Source organism: Harpia harpyja, chromosome Z, assembly GCF_026419915.1.
Source record: "Harpia harpyja isolate bHarHar1 chromosome Z, bHarHar1 primary haplotype, whole genome shotgun sequence".
Taxonomy (NCBI): domain Eukaryota; kingdom Metazoa; phylum Chordata; class Aves; order Accipitriformes; family Accipitridae; genus Harpia; species Harpia harpyja.
The window spans coordinates 28,324,971-28,342,958 of record NC_068969.1 but is presented as its reverse complement, the minus strand read 5'-3'; the positions used below and the strand labels follow the sequence as shown (position 1 = coordinate 28,342,958).

The 17,988-nt window shown below is 39.6% G+C and overlaps 1 protein-coding gene across 1 annotated transcript in view; it reads right to left on the bottom strand.

The window, feature by feature from the left end:
* Nucleotides 1-373: 373 nt before the first annotated feature.
* ELL2 (elongation factor for RNA polymerase II 2) overlaps nucleotides 374-17,988 on the bottom strand; it is a 48,226-nt gene continuing 30,611 nt past the window's right edge. Inside the window, exons 4-12 of the mRNA XM_052777532.1 lie at nucleotides 16,465-16,628; nucleotides 13,638-13,897; nucleotides 10,191-10,315; nucleotides 9,961-10,048; nucleotides 7,635-8,199; nucleotides 5,219-5,288; nucleotides 1,666-1,837; nucleotides 613-668; nucleotides 374-496 (exon numbers count right to left, since the gene is read on the bottom strand). Of these exons, the coding sequence (XP_052633492.1) occupies nucleotides 385-496; nucleotides 613-668; nucleotides 1,666-1,837; nucleotides 5,219-5,288; nucleotides 7,635-8,199; nucleotides 9,961-10,048; nucleotides 10,191-10,315; nucleotides 13,638-13,897; nucleotides 16,465-16,628 (1,612 nt within the window). The 3' untranslated portion in view covers nucleotides 374-384. The remainder of the gene's footprint in view (nucleotides 497-612; nucleotides 669-1,665; nucleotides 1,838-5,218; nucleotides 5,289-7,634; nucleotides 8,200-9,960; nucleotides 10,049-10,190; nucleotides 10,316-13,637; nucleotides 13,898-16,464; nucleotides 16,629-17,988) is intronic.

Here is a 17,988-nt window from a genome sequence, read left to right as displayed (position 1 = left end):
GCCTTCTACCACTTAAGGCAAAGAGTTTTCATTAACAAAAAAGGTCAGAAAACAGCCTTATATCTATCCAGTAACATTCTGATTTGCTACAATATTTTCTTAAAATGTGCACAAGTTCATAGTAGAGGTACTGGGTCCCCAGTACCTACTGATAAAATTATTTCAATGGACAACATAAGTCTTGAAGAAAAAAAAGGACCAGAAAAAGCAGCTTCAAATATGCATATAAACAACATCAACAACAAAAGTAGTTAACTTAAGTCTGCTAATACTGAAACTTCCTAACGTAAAAGTTTGATACTAATTTTCAGAATCTTACAGCAACTAAACTTAAGTTTTAAATAAATACACTTCTGTTCATTCACATGTTGTGGTCAAAGCAGATCAGTGCCATGACCCTGCTTGCTGTTGGTCAAATTCCCCTATTAGTCTCTTAATATGAGACAGCTTCCTGTGGAGATACTCACACCTACTCTTGTCTTGATAGTAGGTGGGGCTACACTGTAAAGATAAGATAAAAAGAAAATTAGGGCATGAAAACATTTCTGCAGAGTTTAATATTTTGTGTCCTTTGCTTACAGACAGCTTTGAGCCAGTCTCAGTGATTACCACCTCCAACAAATTTGATTTACCTTTTGATACTCTTCTACGATTTCCTCACGAAGGACCTTCAAGAAAAAAAACCACAAAGACGATATGAAGAACATTTCACTACTACCAGAAAACTCAAATTTATGTAAAACTCTAAAAATACACTCAGTTTTACTCAAGATGTTTTCTTATCCATGAGCCACCACTCTTCTGCATTGCAAAAATAAACCCCCGCCTCCCCACATCACCCAAGATCTGCAATTAAACCTGTAAATAGGCAACAAAAGGAGCATGTGTTCAAAGATTCCCTTTGAGAAGTCGCTCATGCTGCTGTGCATTCACAGACAGCTCAAACAGGTGGAGTTTGAGGGCTGAACAACTTTTTGCAGGGTTTTGCCATGCTTCAAAAATCAGAGCTAGCCCACACAGAGTTTGAGCATGTATGTAAATTCTGCAAGGTTTCCCTTTGTCCAATTGAGCAATACCAGGGATTTTAAAATACTCCTTCTGCTCACGAATACATTTGCAATCTGGCCAAAAGCTAAATAAGAGCCAACCAAAAATCCTCAGCATGCACACAGAATTAAAGAATTCTGATATTGAACATGTGGAATTTGTATGTCCAAATAAGAGAAGTCCAGGCTGGAAAGCCAGAATATCAGGTTTTTAACACCCTTCTCTGCTAAAATCATAGCTAGGATCAGCCACCTGGAAGATGAGTAAGTTGTGGCTGTAGGTTTAGTTAAGCGTATAAAATCATGAGAAATAGAGGGTCAGGAAAGCTTTGGGATTACAGCCGCTGGTTTCCATGCACTTCCAATCTTCTCCCCCATCTGTGTAACTGCACCGCCTCACCTGGCCAGGATGCTGAGGCAGTCAGCAAAGCCTGAGCCAGTCTGGTAATTCCAGCTATTATTCAGTCTCACACACTGAGCCTGGCAAGTCTTTTAAAACCATGTCAATATGATTTAACAGACAAGTATATTGAAGAGTCTGCCTGTGCTGAAAATGTGGACTTTTGGAAGGTATAAGAGGGAGATGAAATGCAATCTTCACAGTTTTATCCTTCTTTACCTGATATTCTTTGGACCCTGGAGAAAGAAGCTTCCGTTGTGCATCAAACTGCATGAATCTCTGGTTGATACTCTCTATCTGAGCATGCAAGTTCCGGTATTCATCATACTCTGCATTGAAGTCATTCTTGTAACTCTGGCGTTGCTCATATGAGACTACAGTTACGTATTTTCTAATGGAAAAATAAGCATACATGCAATTTTACACCAAGGACATTTTGTAGTGAATATCAAGCATAGACACCCAATCAGTTAATTATATGACTGACTTTGCCTCTACATGTAAGCACATGTGCCCTAAGAGAATGTATTTAGGTAATTATAGAAATCTACCATATTTTTGTGACAGTTATTTGCTAATATTTTACTTTTTAGAGTCTTTATTCAGAAGCAAAAAAAATTGTAGCATACTTAGAAAACATTAGCAATCATTCAAATATAGAATGACCAATAAATGCATCAGCCTCAGTGAAAGAAGAGAAACTGCTAGATTATAATCTCTTTCTATGAAGGGACAGGTTAATTAAGCCATATTTACTTTTGAAAATTCATTTTCATTACATGTTTGGAAGGGACTGCATTTATGGAGTTGGATACAGCTTAGGTTTTTGGTTACATTTATGCCTAACAGCAAAGCATAGTTAATGATAAAATTTGATTATTTCAGTGAACACCAGTTCCATTGTTGTCCATTCAACTAAGGCATATGCAATACAGCAGCAAAAACAAATTGTGGAGAAGTCTGAAACTAAAAAAAAGCCCATCACATCACTTCCTAAGGAGGGCAACCCACAAATGCTTAAAGCCACCGATGCAATTGAAACTTTCTTCATTCCTCTCTCCCTCAAATCAACATGAACGGATTTAACAAGCTCATTACACAAATCTGAGATGAAGTGTCAATGCGAGTAATAGATATAATTTCCCACCGCCATCACACCAATACTTCTCATCCTCATAGCCTAAAGACCTGGTTCTGTTTGGATGATACAGCACCTCCACATGGGGACAAATCCTTCAAACCACCCTTAGATTAATTTTAATGAGCAGTAAAAATTTAACAAGTTGAAAGTCTGTACCAACACAGGTAACTTTTGCTGGTGATGTATCCCAGGCCAGATGCACCTGATTGGAGTATTAGACGGTTTTTAAAGGAAAACTAAAGATGACTTCAACATTTTGGGAGATACCTGTGTAGCAATAGTGTGGAGTACTGGCTTATGCACAGTTACATCCCGCAGCAGGAGTCCTGCACAGGACAAGAGACCAGCAAAGCACTCACAATGTAAGTGTGTGGAGAGGGAAGAAATGAGTAGAAGTGGGGAGAAATGTGAATCTGTTTTTTTTCCTCTAGCTTTTGCATAAGCTTTGCTTAGAAAGCCGGACTTCCTTTACTCTCATAATCTTTATATTAAGATAGAAAGTACCTTTATGCTAAAGCTGTGATTATACTCACGAATTATGTAGCTCTTAGAGACAGTAAGAGAAGCTGGAATAAACTATCAAAGTCTTTTAAACTGGATCAAATTGCAGGTGCTCTCAGGTTTCAGTCTTTCTGTAACGATCAGGCAGGTGTCTGAAACAGTGTGACCTGATTTTTTTCCAAGACACCGTGGCCAGTAGGTTACCTGTGAGATTGTTCCAGAGGTTGCTCCTTTCACAGAGAATTTGTCATTAGAGTTCTTACTCCCACTCAGAACTAAACCAACTGTATGAAACCTTGCATGAAGGCTTTTTTCTTTTGTTTTTTTTTGTGTGTGTGTTTTGGGGGTTTGTTTTGTTTTTTTTTTAACTTTTAGCAATGGCTATTGGCATCCCACTTTAATTTTAGATTACATCAAATAACCATATACTTTACTCCTCAGTATCACTTTCCTTAGCTGATCAGGAAGCAGACAGCAAAGAGCTGAATCTGTCCACTTTCACCCAGCAGAGGCTGGGAATTAAATGTAGGTTTGAGTTCTCAGCCTAACATGTGAAGCACTAAACTGCTTCCCTGCAGGGCCAGACTTACTTTCAGTCTTTCCACAGAGCATCACCTACTCTATTAAATATGATGTAGGGCGCTACCATGCCATCTACTTTAACGCAGATGGAAGATGCACCAAAGTTCAAGTGCTACAGGGAAGCCTGACCTCCCTTGCTGACGTTATTCCTCTGACAGAAGCTGGTGAACCTGGCAGTTTGCAGCATTTTAACAGACAGACACACTTCTCCTTCCCCTCCTGCACTGCAAATATGACAAGGGGGCTCAGCACCACTACTGCGGCTGATGCTGCACAATTGCACTACTAGGTAGTGTCAGGCTCATCTTGGCTTTACTTATCATGGCGCTCATTTCAGCTCCAAGCACTAAGGTCCCATCAAAACCTTCTCAAACTCATCCTTCCAACAGAGGAAAGAGCTTTACATTGCTCCCCACCGTGCCTATCCCCCCCCCCCCCCCCAAAGCATTTTATTAGGAATTCAGGTTGCACTGACCAAGTTATTCCAGTTACTCCACTGCAGCCTCCTTCAAGTTTCACATTTTTAAAAAAAGGCCACCAATAAAACAGTGGGGAAAAAGCCCAGACACTGGGCATTTGCAGAAGCTATTCCTCTGTTTTACAACAGTAAAGAAAAATCCTGTTGTTAGAAAAGTTTTAATATTCTAAAGTATTTAGGCAACCAAATGATTCTGCTATTAAAGCTATTTAATTTTAAAGCAAGTTCTTTAATACTTCTCATAGATGAAAACCTTTTTTTATACAGCAGGTAAATTTTAACTTGTGGGAATATTAATCTGATATGTGACTTGTTTAGGAGCTAAAATTAAACTTACTGGGAAATCCTTCTGTAATTTCACAGACTGCAATATGCCAGTCGTAGATATGCAGCATTTCAATGCAAGCTTAATGCATTTTTATCTTGCTTTGTAGTCAAAACTAAGCAGCTAGAATTCAAAATCTGCACTGAAGTTTTTCTATTTTCTCTAGCTCTTTGGTCTGCAATTCTATGGTGAAATCAGATGTTTTGCTGTAGCTTCAAGTTAGTCAGTGGCCATTTTACATCAAAGCTTTAGAAATAACATTGATGGTTAACTTCTGTTAGCTCATATATAGGCTTGGTAATGCTGGACTTTAAAGTCTGCTATCTTCCCCCCCACCGTTCCATCTTAGATGCACTAAGCAGTGAAAACACAGAAAAGATGTTCAAATTTACATATTCAGTATTTTAGCACTTGGCTTTCCTCCTGTATTGCCTCACCTCCAAAAAGAAAACAGTGCACATTCATATTCCTTTTTTATTGTGTTCTTGAAGAAGAATGAAATTAAATGTTTCAAGTCTTCTTTTAAAGTATATTAAAAATTCTTTTCCCCCACAATAATTAAGGGACAACCTTAGAGTTTAAAACTTGCAGGTACTTGAATAAGGCAGCTGGGTGACTTAAAGGAACTTGTCACTATTCTAAAATTACATTTTGGTAAATTTTCCTTTTGTAGCTAACAGTTTTTATAGGTGATTTTTCAACTGCTTCAATAAGTGGCAAGACACTTAATCGTTATTTTACTCACACGAAGTAGTCTGGTTGTTCACTTGCTGATGAAGGAGCTTCTGTGGAGGCAGTGCAAGTTTCTGTAACTCCTACAGAAAAGCAGAATTTTGACACTTGCGATGAACAGATTTTTTTAATATAGCCAAACAATACCAACCTGATGGGCTTGAAAAAATCCTTTAGAGTTTTATTCTCATAGTAAATTACTTGGAATAAGCTTTATAAGTTAATAATAGGGCTCACACGACCTTCTCCACAGTAGGTAGTACCAGGGTTTAGGAAGAAGGCATGGCTACTTTATTCTACAGGTTCTGCACTACCGCAGTATTAACCTGAGGTCAGCTTTTCTTATTTGAAGACATGACGTGGCATCTGCACAGCAATTCAAATTATGCAGTAACAGAAGTAGCTGCACAAAAGACAACAGCTTGATATATACATATACACATATTTATCTCTCAGCATTCAGGTTCCAGTGAAAAATAGAGTAGAAAGCTGAAGTTCTTTACATGCCATGTTTTTATCCCTCTTTCCCTGCCAATTACAGATATCCAAAGTTAGATTTAATTTTAGCAGTCTTCCAAGCAGGAAAGTCAATAGCATTGTATATGGGTTACTGGCGTTCAGGCTTCAATAACCTGCAACAAAGACTTGCTCCTCATTAGCGTGGCAATACTGGGTTTGAAAGTTATTTGCACTTGTAAATTGCTCTTTTGCTCTTTTAAATGGCATTATGAAAGCACAGTACACTTAATCTCTAATCCCTCTTTTTAAAGGAATATTTCAGGAGCCCCCTATCTTTTTGATAAATAAGAAAACCAGCTACCATAGGGAAAAGTTAGCTGGAACAGGAAGGAACCCTCACTATCTTGGTAATCTCTCTCTGCTTTTCATTTTGGGTTTTGTGGCAAGCTTAAAAAACACACAATCCCTTATATTCATTATTATCTTACGTTGCCACTGTTTAAACACAGTATTTCTACTAAAGTGCAACCATTCTTGCCAATCTCTGAGCCATCTGAGCTTTAAGTCATGGGGAGAAAAAAGCTATCATGCGATGTTCTACTCAATTCTTTTGCTTTTAATATTAAAATTATTATGTGGTATAGCAGGACTATAAAAAGAAGTGTAAAAGTGGGAACAAAATTTGAGAGAAATGCAAACAGTAATATTAATAATCACAGTATGTACAATACAACTTATGTGAACAGTTTTGCTGTGAGCATTTCATTTCCAAAAATTCAAGTGCATTTATTGACATGGCTTGGTCCATTTGAAAGATTCAGCATAAGCACCAACTTGAAACATAGTACAAGTTTTTCCTTCCCTAGCTGCTTGGATTTTTGTTACTGGCTTCTGGAGAAAGATGCTCACATGTTTATAAATTCAAGCATAAATATTTTCAAAGCAATCCCAAGCCATGTGGGCACTGTGTAGTATGTCCAGGGTAAATGTGAAAAGACCATCTCAAAGCACTGTTTTCTACAAGCACAACACTTCAAAGAGGCATCCTGCACACTCTGAAGATGCCTCTGGGCTATGATAGGAAAGGGCTAAACCAGACTTCTAATTTGTGGGCCAAACCTCTGAAATTAGACAACACACAGATTTAACAAAGGAACTGAACTCTGTCCTATTGTGTGTGTGTGTGTGTGTTAAGAAATCAAGTATTATTTGTGCATTTCTGTTTAGCTTTTCAATGCCATTTTAAGCGTTCACCATTCCTACATCTTTTGAAGTAATAAATTCTGCAGCTAAAATGGAGAGAGGGTCACAGCACAGTTCAAACCAAAACTCTAGTAAACCACGTACCAATTTAGGTAGGTTTTAGACTTTCCATGAAAAGGCAGAGTTTGATGAACCTTGTGCTGTGATACACGATGAAATACATTTACATCTGATCAGTTTCAGTAAACTAGCAGGCAATAAATGTGTGACAGGTTTTTATCCTCAGCGTGCAGTCTTTAAAACTTCCTGATGTAAAAAGTGGAGTAACTTTCAGTGAACTGTCAGTTTACTGGAAATCAAGCAAAAAAAAAAAAATCTATTCCTTGTGTTTTTCTAGTATCTTGCTCTTCCTGTTAACCAGTTTCTGCCCAACAGCAATCTATTCAATATTTCTTTGTTCTAATGATTTTTGTACTACAGAGTGAGAATTCTTAAAAATGAACCTAATTTTAGATAAGGTTCCAGCAGAACAGCTTCTGGGTTTTGTTTTTTGGTTGGGGGTTTTTTTGTTTTCTTTAAACTAACAGTTACAATGTAATGCAATGGCAGAAAAAAAATATTGATTCTTCATGACCATAAAGCAGGGATAATAGCAAAGCACTTAATATATAGCAAGTGGTCTATTTGCATTTCCAGTCCCTGTTTTTGCTGGCACCTTTTCATCAGGGTTACCCATATAGCAGTTAGGAAAAGCAGCATATTAATACCTTGACCTGAATCCAAATGGACGAGTGTTTCCGTCTTGGCAGTTCCTTCTTTTTGACAGTCTTTCTCCTCCTTGCTCGCACTTGCAGCGTTCTGCATTTTGCTTTTGTCCTCCTTATTATGCTCTTTTACCTTCTCAGAACTTTGGTGCTTCTTGTCTGCGGGCTTGGGAGGCTCCACCTGCACCATGGCAGGCGCTGGCATTACTGAAGGAGTCTGAAAGGTGTATTTTCGTTGCTGGCGCCCCCAGATCCTACTGCTGTTTTGACCGAAGCTGTCCGCCGGCAGATCTTGTGTCCCTTGCCCCTCAGGGGTGCTGGGGGAGTGGAAGCTGGCAGTTTGAGGAGGGTTGGAAGTGGGAAGGAGTGTGGGAGGCTTTGGCAGAGGAGCAGGAGCAGCGGCGGCCGGACGGCAGGGAGGCTGCGGCGGTGGAGGGGCAGCAGTGGTGCTCTCCCTGGAGGCAAGCAAGTGGCTACTGCACGATGGCTGGACTCGACTGTTCAGGCGAGATATCCTCTGCTTTTTGGTCATCAGAGGACTGCTAAAATTGGTATTCAAACCCCATTTCTGTAATAATAATTAAAAAAAAAATCATAAAAATCTGCAGGATTACGGTTTGCTCCTGTTCTGAAAAAGAAGCATTTCTGAACAGGCAATTGTTGAAAACACATCTTTCTTATCTAAAGTAGCTGTCAAACAAGGAAGTATTGCAGCTAAACACATGGTTTATTTCACTCAGTTTCTAATCATATGATTTAGCAAGTTGTTCTTCAAATCTACAGCTGAAAGGCTTTGGGAGAAAGCTTCTTCAGCAGCTCTATCAAAGGCTTCACCAAAACGAGTAGGTCAGGTTGGTATTGTTTAGGTAGTGATTTCTGTTCAGCCTGGGTTAAGAGTCAGCTTTTGCTGTCACACAGCTGTATGATTTACTAAAGCAGCCCTGAGAAGCACACAGCAATGTGCTTATCAGAGCATGTTAAGTGCAAACCTGATCAGAACAGGTAAAACCCCCAGTTTTGCTACAGGTACCATTCCAGCTATTCTCCAGCTGAAATGCTTGTTCGCATCCTCTTCTTTAGCAAGCACACACCGCTCATGTTGATGTGCAAGTAGGAGTGCCAGGCACAGCTCTGTGCCACCCTGTTGAAATAAACCCAGATTCTGTGTGTATGGAGGCAGGTGTAAAGAGGTCCCTGGGACCTGCACCATTTCATGTTCTGACTGGAAGAAAGTTAACAAAGAATAGAGGTGTGTCCTCCCTCCTCTACTTAAATGTAAATAGCTCAGTGCTGAAAGATTTTCTGTACTTCCCAGCTTATTGCTCTACACTGCATGCACTGTAGTGCAGTTTTAGTCACAGAAAGTATCAAACTTTAAAGAAAAGTAATGCCTTTTATGCAGAGTTTTCCAAACTTCTTCTAAAAGGGTTTGCATTGTCCTCTTGTATTGATAGGAAAACAGGACGTACACATTTTAAGTCTGAAAAGGCTGGGAGAAGGCAGATGTACTACCTGCTGATTCAGAGCTGCCTTTCCACACCTGGGCTACCCTGAATGAAAAAGGGTACTTATATGAAGCCAATAGGAACAAAACAAAACAAACAAACAAACAAAAAAATTCCTCCAAGTGGACCACTACTATAATTTGTCCTTATTCCAGACTTTCCTAAGCTTTACATTTACACAGTAGCACTAGCACGTTTATGCATATTTTATAACTACCACATCACAAAGAACCTTGAACACAATGCAAGCATGTACCAAAACCACATACACATCTTGTCTTTAGAAGACCTTCCTAGGCACCAAGATAAACAAGTTATGTGGCAATACGAAACAGTTTTAAGTATTTAACTAGAAAGTACAGGGTTGTGTAACAATAATGGGCAATCAAGAAGTTCAGCAGGTGATTTTAAACTCTACAGGCAAGTTTAGGCTTCTGCAAGGTCAATGTGCTATGGATGGACAGTTACGACTTAGGTCAATGTGTTGGCTGTTCAAACACAACAGCAGTAGTCTCTGTCAGAGATCTAGGTGTATTTACAAAATACTGTGTAGGCAGGAATTGCTTATTTTTCTGAGTATTTTAATAAACATTCTGAAATACAGAACACTAAATATAACAGCCCTTAAGCTATGTGACCATAAGTTTTTTCAGTCTTTGACAGTGCAACCACCTTTTTAAAAAAAAAAATCCAATTAGAAATAAATGCTTCAGTTTTTCATGTGTTAAAGACAATATCAATGCTTCACATCATAGCTTTTACGCCAATATAAGGTGTGATAAATCTAAATACACTGTAAATAACGTTAAAAAAATAAAAAATACCTGAGAAGTTGATGGAGCACCTTTACTAAAAATTACAGCAGATTCCAAACGACTGGGGCTGGTGGCATTCTGAGATGACTGTAATTTTCTGTAAGGATGACCCAACATTTCAGGTTACAAGGCATAAATGTCTATGTCATAGTTCTTTTATTATAGGGAAGACAGACATTCATTTCCCATGAAAAGGTATTCTAAATGGCTATTTTCCTTCCCCTAGAGACTGAACTTACTTAGCAAGTATTAACTCCAATGACTGTTTATCTGTTTCAGTGTATCCGGGCCAATCCTTTTGAACGTCTTTAAACACAGAATCCTTCAGACCGTAAGAATTATCCTTTGGATTCAGGTTGGCTACCTATAGGAAGACATTTAAGAAAACAAATGTTCATTATACCTAAATGCAAACTACAGAAATAAGATTGGTACTGCAAAGCTAAATCAAAGCTGCAAACAAAATCACGCACCAGTTTTCCAGGTTTTTTAGATGTGAAGATCAAAGTAGCTGTCATGTAATGAGCACCAATTTTAAAAAATGTGGTCAATTTGGGATGTAGAAATTTGGATGCAAGAAAATCCCAAATTGCTGCAAGCATGTATGAATCATACTGTCGTGGTTTAAGCCCAGCCAGCAACTAAGGACCACGCAGCTGCTCACTCACTTCCCCCCCACCTAGTGGGATCGGGGAGAGAATCGGGGGGAAAAAAAAAAAGTAAAACTCATGAGTTGAGATAAAGACAGTTTAATAGAACAGAAAGGAAGAAAATAATAATAATAATAATAAAATGACAATAATGATAATAAAAGAATTGGAATATAGAAACCACGTGTTGCACAATGCAATTGTTCACCACTCACCAACCGATGCCCAGTCAGTTCCTGAGCAGCGATCTGCCCCCCCCCAGCCAGCTCCCCCCAGTTTATATACTGGGCATGACGTCATACGGTATGGAATACCCCTTTGGCCAGTTTGGGCCAGCTGTCCTGGCTGTGTCCCCTCCGAACTTCTTGTGCCCCTCTAGCCTTCTTGCTGGCCGGGGGTGAGAAGCTGAAAAATACTTGACTTAGTCTAGACATTACTTAGCAACAACTGAAAACATCAGTGTGCTATCAACACTCTTCTCATCCTAGATCCAAAACATAGCACTATACCAGCTACTAGAAAGAAAATTAACTCTGTCCCAGCTGAAACCAGGACACATACTCTTATGAAAACCTCTCTCTGCACGATCTATTTGTTTCTTTGTCTCTAACACAGCATTGAGAATCAAGGCAAACTATGCCAAAACTTTAAATCTTACTGCATGAAATATGTTGAGAGGCCTAGTTTTTTATTTGTATTTATTCTTCTTTTTTAAGAACTGAAGAACATTATCTCCACATACAAATTCAGAGTTGTTCAACTTCAGGAGGACACCTGCTGTTCTTTCATTTTACACAGCTATACTGCTATGGCAGAGCACAGACTGTGCCTGGAACAATGCATGTTTTCCATCATCCCGTTAACAACCACAGTATGTCATCATTTGTCTTGATAAACAGAATTGCTGTTCCTTCTCAAGTGCCTGAGGCACAAGAAACTATATCTTTCTACTGAATAATTGTACACGATAACTTAACTAGCACTAAACTTCCTGTAGTACAAAGATGAATTATTCACCTATCCCATTACTTTTAAGCCATATCGAAGTTTTACCTAATGGGAAAACAGTAACTGTACTCCTATCTAACAAGTTATATTGTGAAAACAAGATTTAGTGCTAGAATGTTTAAGGAGGGGTGTACAGCCCAGATGCACTCTTCATCTTGCAGACACAGGTTCATTACAGCAAAGTATTGTCCTGAGAAGGTTGCGCGCATGCCTTGCTGTATAGCTTTGAAAATAAAATGGGTTTGTATCTTCCTTAAGAAAAATACAAAGTATACTCAAAAAGTTAAAATGAGCTAGTAAAACCATTGACACCTAAAGTGCTTGTTTAGACTTCATCACCTGACACCTGTTCAGAGTTTCAGAGAAAGCCTCCAAGAAAAACAGTCTGTCAATTTGTTCGACACAAAATGCTGAATAACTCATCAACACACCACCACCACTTTTTGCAGCTTTGCCTGTTTTTTCCTCCTAAACATGATAAATACTGCTATTTCATGTCTGTGTGCATGTCTGTCTGGCTGCAGCTTAAAAAAAAAATTAAGAGTTACAAAGATACCCTGAAACAGTAATTCACCTGTTAAAAAGAGAACTAAATCTGTATTATAAGAGAAGCAAATCTGTGCATATTAGATCTTAGCAAGTTCAGGCTGCTGATTTTAGACTTGTACAAAAAAATTCATTATGAAGCTAAGACAAACGTGAGCAAGGCTTTTCAGGGTGTAATGCTGCTAATACGACCATTTCTGAATGCAAACCAGTACCTCGAGGTAGTTCGCACCACATACAGGAAACAGACTCCAAGAAAGTCTCCTTAAACACTGACAGGCATAATGGGGCAGAAGAAAACTTTTGCACCTTTTATCCTCTTAGGGAGCCGAGCTTTTGGAATTTTATAATCAACTTAAAGTATAAATTGACTACTTCAATTTGTATGTAAGAACATGGCTCTTGTTAAATTGTGTATGCCTTCAGGATGAAAAAACCCTACCATTTTACTGGGCAAACAAAGCAACAACACTTAACATATTCAGGGAATGAGTTTTTAAAATTCAGTGTAAGATCAACCAAAGCCGTAAAAATGTTGAATTTTACTCACTTTGATTGGTCCCAAACCACTTTTTTCCTAGATAAACAGGAAAAATTCCTACTTTACATATTAATACATGCATTATTCAGCCACTGTCTATGGGTATAGTGAGAATTTAAGAAGTAAGGGAGGACCCACTGCATCATACAATACTTTGAGAAACCTTTTCTGAACTATTTTAGTAGAAAATTAGTAAGTGGCGCTCTTGAACACACAGCATAAAAGTTTAACCTATACAACATTATAGGCTTACCAATAATTTTGATAGATATGATAACGAAATACAGGTGGCACTTAGCTCAAAGGAGCACTGGAAAAGCTACTGAATAGAAAAAGGTTTCCAGTAAGATAAAGACACAATCCTCATCATAGCAAAGAAACGCTATGCTCAGAATCAGACCATCAGCTTTTTCATTTACAGTTTGGCTGGAACACCCCTCCCTGGATTGCAAATCTAACAGATCAAGAGAAGACAAGTACCATTGACAGGCCACCTAATACATTCAAGTGAAATACTAACCTATGTGATTACCAAACTTCTCTTCTCCTAAACTTGTCACAAGAAATATTAAGTACTATGACAAACTATTTCACACAATCGAGACAACACATCGCATTTTCTCTCAATTAAGCAGTTAAGCAGTCCAAGTAAGAGAGAGAGGAAAAAATAAGACATTAGGAGCAACAAAGCTAGAAATAGTTAATTACTTCCTGCCATTCTAGCAATACAAAACCACTCCCCTCAGATTTTTCAGTCTTTCTTTCCTCATGTTGACTTGCAGTTTGGGGCATCTGTATAAAGTTTACTGAAAAACAAACAAGGAGCATTACATAAGTTGTTTATTATTTTCTAATTTAAACACTGGAGTAACACAGCTCAAAATTATGATTAAATGAATAGCGGGAGGAAAAAATTGCTGGCACAAACTCCATGATCTCACCTGCCGAAGGACAGTTGCAAGGGAATTCTTGTCCTTTTGGTTGACACCATCTCTCTGCAAGCGAGCAAGTAACTCTGGTTTCTTGTAATTCTTCAGTGCCAGTAAGTGAATCACCCTCTCCTTGTATGGTCGCTGAGAAATAGCATTATGTGCACGAGTCTTCCGTACTGTGTTTGCAGAGGTCACACGTGCTGGTTTCTTCGTCTTGGGCACAGTATCTGGAATGTTCTGTGGTCCTCTTTTCACCTGTACTTTTCTTCCTAATGTAAGGGGGGGGAAAAAAAAAAAGTGACATGGGAGGTTGGGAGAACACAAGAAAGTGCATTTAAAAGACTTTACCAAGCCAGATGAATGCTGAAAACTGTATCTAGTTAGCATTTCAAGATCTATAAGAACACAGGTAGTAAAGATGCATTGAGCAGTAGGAAGACTTTACTGATTACTTCTATAGATGGTGCTTTTATTATTTTTCCAGTTTATAAGCTCAAGCACTGAATACCCCAAATCAGGGATGATTTTTTTTTTCTTTTTTTTTAAAGACTACTCTAAAGTGTGATGCAAAGGTCTTTCATCTAATTAAAAGATTCCCCATTAACGCCTAGGGAGACCAACTCTACACAATTAATTGCATCACTGCTTAAAGCAACTACCAACATTTGGTGTTAATCACTTGAGTTACACCACATTTTAAGCTGAAATGTTCCCCTCCTATTAAATAAGCCCAGGTTTGTCAGAAACAATACACCAAATATTTAACAATTCTTGGGACCAAGGCCAGATAAGTTTTAAAACATGGCCTGCACAGCATTTTGGATCAAACTCTATAAAAAGACATGTTTCTCAACCGGAAGAACAATCCAAGTGTTTGCAAGTGATGCATCCAGGATTTAAAAATAACACCACCCAACCTGAATCTCAAGTTTTCCAGAAAAGACCCAAACTTCTTGCATTTTTAAATAGCATTTGCTATCAGACAGAGAAAAAAAAAAGAAAGCTTTATCAGAAAATTACAGAAAATTATTGCAGTAAATATTGTTTGCAATCCAACAGAGGATGTGACACAAACCAGGCATTTTTCTGAAACCAGCAACTCATGTTTGGTACATGAGGGAGACTTAATGAGTACTGGTGAGAAAATCTGTAGCTTGCTCTCTATCAGACACACAGAGACTGAGCTGTGCTTATGTACTGCTTGACCTGAGGAATAGCAAAAATTTGTTTCCATTTTGCAGTGGAGGCCAAACTTCTATAACCTTTCCACCCTGCATGTTCCCTGGACTTTGCCCTTCTGCTTTTTAAGAACAAACCTAACAGTGCAAACACACACAATTACATTTTTAGAACAGTATGAACTTGCCAGTTGCTTATTGAACCCATTTCAAACGTTTTGACAAGTTAAATCCAATGTAGATACACAACCCCCCAGCACAGCTGATCATATAAGCAGCATTCATCCAAAACACCTCCTAAAGTCATGTCACTGAATCACTTAAAAAAATTAACTGAAAACATAACCAAGCATTAACATGATTAACAACCCGAGTTCCTAATTTGTACTGCATGAAGCATGTTGCAGAGTCACTCCCATGCCCTACCAGCAACTAGACCTGTCCTCCCCGAGCTTCCTCAATGTCAGCCTGAAACAAAAAAAGTACCCCCAAATATCATAATTGCCCTACTGCCAGTCTGCAGACCCATTTATTTAATGTTAAATATTCACTTAAGATCTATTTAAACCACCAACAACAATCATGCAGATCATTGACATGTAAAATAGAACTTCCCCAACGAGGAGTTTTAAAATACATGTGGCTCCTCTCACACTGCCGTTAGAAGAGCAATTTAGACAATACAGGGGAAGCAGTCCCAACTCTGTGTCCTGGTATCAACCCATGCCAAGCTACCTTAGCGTCAAGGCCACATACACTTAGTTTTGTATCTCCAAAAAGCCATGACAGAGCTGGCTTAAAATGCTCTGCAGTAAGCTGTGGCAGAGCAAGCATTGCACAATCACCGTCAGGGATGTCTGTGCTGGCAGAGGGCTGCAGCTGCAGCCAAGTGAGAGCCTGTTCTACGTAATAAAGACAGATGTACCTGGTTCAGCTCACTGCTGTAGGCAGGACCACTGCTGCCTGTACCACTGAATGCCTATAAGGTGGATGCTCACCTTGCATCTACCTGCAGCCAGTGCTAGGCTCCTCAGGGAAACGGTACTCAGAACAGTTTAATAATGAATGATACTTCCTAAACGCTTTTTGTTTTATGGAAGACAATGAAATCCATGGGAAGGTGCCAACATTACCCTACTTTAACATTTTAAAAAAAACCCAACCAAACAAACATGGTCTTGTGGTAATTGTTGCTTATTAATGATCACGTCATAAAATAAATAAAATTTAATCAGCATTAGCAAGTGTGAAAAGCAAAGTTTTTCATATTAAGCTTATGAATTTGTACATGAGACTTCCCCAGTGTTAATTTTTTTAGACTACAAATTAAGGTTAATGGTTTAGCACAGTATTTAGGTACTTAACAGTACTGTTACAAAACCAAAACATTAGCTACTAAACCAGAGAATCTAAGTGCATGGGGTGGTAAAAACCCTCATTTCGATGGTCAAAATTTTAATCAGGCAAGCAGTATGGGAACAGTGAAGGACTAATGTCCAAAAGTAGCAACAGGAGGCTGCAAATCTGCAACATGAGGGCAAGCTACCTACACACGAGATCTCTGAGCACGCCACCTTTCCCAAATACACGCTGAAAAGATGAATTACTGAGTTTAAAAAACTTACAGACATCCAGTAAAAAATGAAATACAACCGTACCTACAAATGGTCCACCAGGTTTAATAAACTTTGCACTTCGATTACGCGACTCCTCTTCTGCCTGGGTCATGCGCTCTTTGGTCATCAGATAGGACTCACTTGTTGCACATACTGTAATTTTATTCTGTATAGGTCCCAGGCAACTGAGTTGCGAGGCTTCAGAACTATAAAAACATTGAAAAAAGTTGAGCCCAAGCACTAGTTCAGGTTTAGAAGTATGGTTGTATCAGGAACTTTAAAACCTGTCTTAACAGGTGAAGAAAAACATTTTTCAGTTCTCACAGCGAACTAGGGCACAAATGCATTTCAGATTGTCTCTACACATCCAAATTATATCACATTTACCTGTCTGCATAATTACAATTTCCTCACATAACCGTACTTGAGAGGAAGGCTGAGGGCAGCACTGATGGCTGCTGCAATGACAATTACCAGGACCACTCAGGCAGTTACACTGACACCCTCATGGCAGCCAGGTCCTGCCCCAGAGGCTCTCCGCCGGCCGCCCGGCTCTCAGCTCAGGACACATCTCCTCTCCTACCCCTCAGGTGGCTGGTGGTGGCCCTGGGCTAGTGGTATCCCCCGGCGCCAAGCCAGCCTCCCCTCCAGACCTGTGCGCGGCCTGCGCCCTGCTCTCCCCCTCATCTTGCTTTCAAAGATGTCCGCCCTCCTTGTGGCCCGCTCTGTGCACTTGACAGTGCCGAGGAGGGCTTGCGGGTCCACCCGCCGGTTCTCCGAGGAGGATTCGTGTTCGGGAAGAGGCACTGAGAGGAAAAACCCCGCCTGAGGGGAAGGATGGCGAGGTCGCCTCCACAGCGTCAGGCGTTGGGCTTCGGGAAGTGTTTCTGGAGGGCACCTTGACTGACTAACAGTGGCTTCGTTTAAACCGGCCTAATCATCGCCACCCTTAACGAGTACCCCCTGCGGCACCCACCGTTGCACCACGTCTGACCAGAGAAAGGACACCGGCTTCAGCTAACCCTAAACACTTTAACCACCCTAAAAACTCCCCATCAAGGCTCCAAGAAGGGTCAAGAATCTCACGTCCCACCACGTCGTTTCTGCAAGTCACAAAGCTGGACCAAGCCACTGCCCAATATTTCAAGATGATACAGCTACAGTTTTGTCCATAGCCTAGAGGTATGTATTGATTCCTTGCTCTGAAGTCACCACGTTTACAACAGAAAAAAAGGTCCTTCATGCCATCTAAAGCACAGCTTTTACCCATTGCCCATTTTCTTGAACATCGCTGCCTTTATGTGCTTTTTCACCACAGGAATGGCCAAGGACTAATGGAGACACTGTGTAATCCCTCTCCTCGGGCTAGGCATTTTCAAAATCCGAGCCAATTTTTGAAGCTAGACCTGCCTTGAGCACAAAATTAGACTAGACACCCTGCAGAAGCCCTTTCTGCTTTTATTTTTTTTAAGTGACTCTGCATGTAACACTACACAAGTTTTGCATTAACCTTGCAGGCACTTTGCACTAACTGAGAGCTGGCTACAAAGGACGTCGTGAAAGCTA